The 4,066-nt window shown below is 38.0% G+C and overlaps 1 protein-coding gene across 1 annotated transcript in view; it reads left to right on the forward strand.

Moving 5' to 3' along the window:
- DDX43 (DEAD (Asp-Glu-Ala-Asp) box polypeptide 43) overlaps positions 1-3,335 on the forward strand; it is an 11,826-nt gene extending 8,491 nt beyond the window's left edge. Inside the window, exons 8-12 of the mRNA XM_012646035.1 lie at positions 925-1,052; positions 1,255-1,364; positions 1,859-1,997; positions 2,562-2,649; positions 3,222-3,335. Coding sequence (XP_012501489.1) covers positions 925-1,052; positions 1,255-1,364; positions 1,859-1,997; positions 2,562-2,649; positions 3,222-3,335 — 579 coding nt within the window. The remainder of the gene's footprint in view (positions 1-924; positions 1,053-1,254; positions 1,365-1,858; positions 1,998-2,561; positions 2,650-3,221) is intronic.
- Positions 3,336-4,066: the final 731 nt, after the last annotated feature.

Here is a 4,066-nt window from a genome sequence, read left to right on the forward strand (position 1 = left end):
GATCCTCCTGCCTCAGCCTCCCAAGTAGCTGGGACTACAGGCATGTGCCACCATGCCCAGCTAATTTCTTCTATATGGTTTTAGTTGTCTGATTAATTTCTTTCTATTTTTAGTAGAGACGGAGTCTTGCTCTTGCTCAGGCTGGTCGCGAACTCCTGAGCTCAAACAATCCGCCCGCCTCAGCTTCCCAGAGTGCTAGGATTACAGGCGTGAGCCACCGTGCCCAGCTGGCTTTTTTCTTATTTTAAATTAGAGACAGGGTCTCTGTGTTGCCCAAGCTAAAGAGCAGTGGCTATTCACAGGCAATCATAGTGTACTGTAGCTTTGAACTCCTGGCCTCAGGGGATCTTCCTGCCTCAGCCTCCCCAGTAGCTGGGATTACAGTCAGGTGCCACTGTGCCCTCTGTTGGCCTTTTACTTAATCATTAATAAGTGAAATTGGGTCATCACCTATTTCATTAGAGATTACACATGCTAATCAAATAAAGCTGGTTTTATAAAATGATTATTATCTCTTTTTGGGCCAAAGAATGGTGCCAATAGTATTGAGATTTTTGTATTATATTGTCAGAACACTCATTGAGATTCTTGTGTAAGGGCAGTACCCCAAATTCAGGATGATAGACTTTGTTAGCTTGGCCTCACCTCATGGATATGTTCTTTTCCTACAATGGCAACCAATTGCTTTCAGCACACTCCGCCAAGCATTCAAGTATTCCCAACTTATGGGTGAATAAATGATGAAAGTGAAAGGCTAAGCTATACATCTTGAGTAGAAACACAGGTAATTTTGCTAGGATTGCTGCCTTTCTCGTAGTAGATTATTAAAACATTAACCAATGATAGAAATGAGATATATTTTTGAGCTGATATGTGGCGTTTCCCCCTCAATATTGATGTACTATGTTCTTTTCGATCCTTTAGGCTGTGAGTACAGTAGAACAAAGTGTGATCGTGACAACAGAAGAGGAAAAACGAAGTCATATCCAAACTTTCCTAGAGCATTTATCGGCTAACGACAAAGTCATTGTCTTTGTTTGCCGAAAGGCCGTGTAAGTATTTTTTCTTGCACTTCCATTGTAATTAGTCAAATGGATTAGAATTATTTCCATTTGTATACTTATTTCAAATGGGAGGGAGGGATAGGTGTTACATTATGTTGTTATAGACTTTTGGTAGTAGAAGTAAAAGTGGTGAATCGATGGTGGTAAGAGAATGAGCACTTGAGAATGTTGACTTTATCCTTTCCTTCAGTGCGGATCATTTATCGAGTGACCTGATTCTCCGACATATATCAGTGGAATCATTACATGGCAACAGAGAACAGAGGGAAAGAGAAAAAGCGTTACAAGATTTTAAAACAGGTACTTTTATGTAATTAGTATTTTTGCAGTTTAAAATAAGTCCAATGCCTGGGCTTGGCAGAGTAATAACATCTTTTCATGGAACTCATTTCTAAAGTCTGTCCTCAGCTTCTATATTACAGAACTATAATTGTTTAGAGTTCTAAATATAAACCCGCCTCCAAGAACTATCTAGCTAAACTCTAAAAAGACTGTTTTTAAACCTGGATATCAAGATACTAATTTGCAAAAGGAGACACATCTTAATTTACCTGAAAAACATGTATCTTTCTGGCATGGTTCAGAGGGTTCAGGAACACTTTGCTGAACCATGGTATTTGTGTACTGTAATTTGCCAGCAGTTAAAGAAAAATGGCCTTTTCATATTCACAAAGTAATCATTATTAATGTAAGTAATAATTAATGTGGTTAAATAATAAGGCCGAATACACATTTCATGTCTTGGGTTGGTATGTGCCAGAATCGTTCAATATTTATTTGGCTTGACTCTTTAGGAAAAGTAAGAATATTAATTGCTACGGACTTAGCGTCCCGAGGTCTGGACGTTCACGATATTACTCACGTATACAACTATGACTTTCCAAGGAACATTGAGGAGTATGTTCACAGAATAGGGCGGACTGGAAGAGCAGGGTAAGAAAGCATAGCCCACCCTAAAAGAGGCCAATTCTGGATTCTCATTACTCCCCTCAAAGAGGGGAGTTTTCTTGTTGCCCAGAAACCCACTTTTTGGTCTCTTGCCTATAAATTCTGCTCCTCCCCAGAATCTGCCTGGCTACTTTACTTTATCACTGTCCGTCTGGCCTATTACAGATTCAACCGGATCCCCTCATTCATTTCATAAAACTGTTCTGATACTACTCCTTGTTTTATCTCTAGTATCATAATGACACTAAACTCTGTACCCAGCGCTTACTCTAAACATTGTTGACAAATTGTCCACAGTTGGCGTCGGTATGAGAGGACCTTTCTCCTCTTATCAGCAGTACTGCCGTATACTCCCTTACACTATTTAAACAACTGTAGATTTGGATTCTAAATCTGTTTGAATGATGCTAAATCTTAATGCATACTTGGCCTTTTGTGAAAAAGTTGTCTTCCTGCTTTTATTTTCTGTTTTATTCTATATTAACTGAATCATGAATACATATTATAAATGAGATTACATGAATTTCTCCCCCCACCCCACACACACAGGAGAACAGGTGTTGCAATAACTCTTATCACGAGAAATGACTGGAGAATTGCAACAGAATTGATTAATATACTGGAAAGAGCAAATCAGGTGAGAATATGTAACTCATTAGTAATGTACCTCTTATCATAACTTCTCCAGTGTTGAAGTCATTTATGCTGGGTACTGGACTGGAGCTTGCTGGCTATCAGGAAGACAGATATAAAAATGAGTTTTTAAATGTTGGAGGGCTATCAGATGACAAAGAAGGAGCTCTGGAAGCATGTAATTGGGGAACGTAATATAATGGGTCAGCAATGAAAGCCCTGCTGAGGAAGAAACCAGTGGGGTGGAGGTGGGGAGAGTTAGAAGATGGAGTAAAAGTCCCAGGAGAGGGGACATGTTCAAGTGCAGAAGTGAGAAAAAGGATGTGTAGAAAGTGATAGCAGATGACGGCATGTTAAGGGCACTGGGAAGCAGTAGTGTAATGATGGGTGTTTTTAATTTTGCTTAATTTTGTAGCCTGAAGATGGATTTAGAGTTTAATAGGCAGAGAAACAAAATTTCTGTTTGGAAGATGCCATGTGACAAGTCGTGCAGATTATCTGAAATGATTTGGAAGCATTTTGGCATATTGTAGAACAGAAAACACAGACTCTAAACAACATTATTACTAATTTCAGAGCATCCCGGAGGAGCTTAAAGGAATGTCAGAAAGATTCAAAGCACATCAGTTGAAAAAACAAATGGAAAGAAAAATGGGAAGACCACAAAGAAAGCCCAAGAAGTTTTATTAATGTCTCATTGAAAAGTGCTGGAGGTAAAACTTAAATAACAAATGGACTTTCAAATGCCTGTCTGAAACTAGGCTTTGTAAATGTTTATTGCAATCAGCACTATCTTCAGGAGTCTAACATAAATTATTAGGTGTCACTTTTACCTGTCACCTAAAGTGTGTAGTGAATATATCTTTAGAAGCACTGTAGAGTTAAAAACTTTTTAAAGTTATACAGAGAGATCATTAATAGTACAATGGGATTGGTAGACATAAATTGGTGTAACTTGGTAATATAGTAGGGGGACTAGATGAATAGACTACAGTACATTGGTATATTACACAGCTATTGAAGAACATTTGAACCATCTTTAAGACATCTTCTGTGTTGAAAGCAAATTTTCCACTAGGATGCTGTACTGTGTTAAAATAAGAAACTTTACCTCCTGTTTCAAAGTTCTAAAGTTCAAAGTTCAAACTTCTAAAGTTAAACAACAGAAATCCTTTAAAAATGGGCTAAAGACTTGAATAGACATTTCTCCAAAGAATATATACAAATGGCCAAAATGATATGAAAAGATACTTAACATAGATCATCAGAGAAATGAAATGAAAACCACATGATATTACCTCACACCCATTAGGATGGCTACCATGGAAAACAGAAGATGAAAAGTGTTGGCAAGCATGTAGAGAAATAGGAACCCTTTTGTACTGTTGGTGGGATTGTAAAGTGGCACAAATGCTATGGAA

This window comes from Propithecus coquereli, unplaced genomic scaffold (assembly GCF_000956105.1).
Source record: "Propithecus coquereli isolate 6110/MARCELLA unplaced genomic scaffold, Pcoq_1.0 Scaffold24, whole genome shotgun sequence".
Lineage (NCBI taxonomy): Eukaryota > Metazoa > Chordata > Mammalia > Primates > Indriidae > Propithecus > Propithecus coquereli.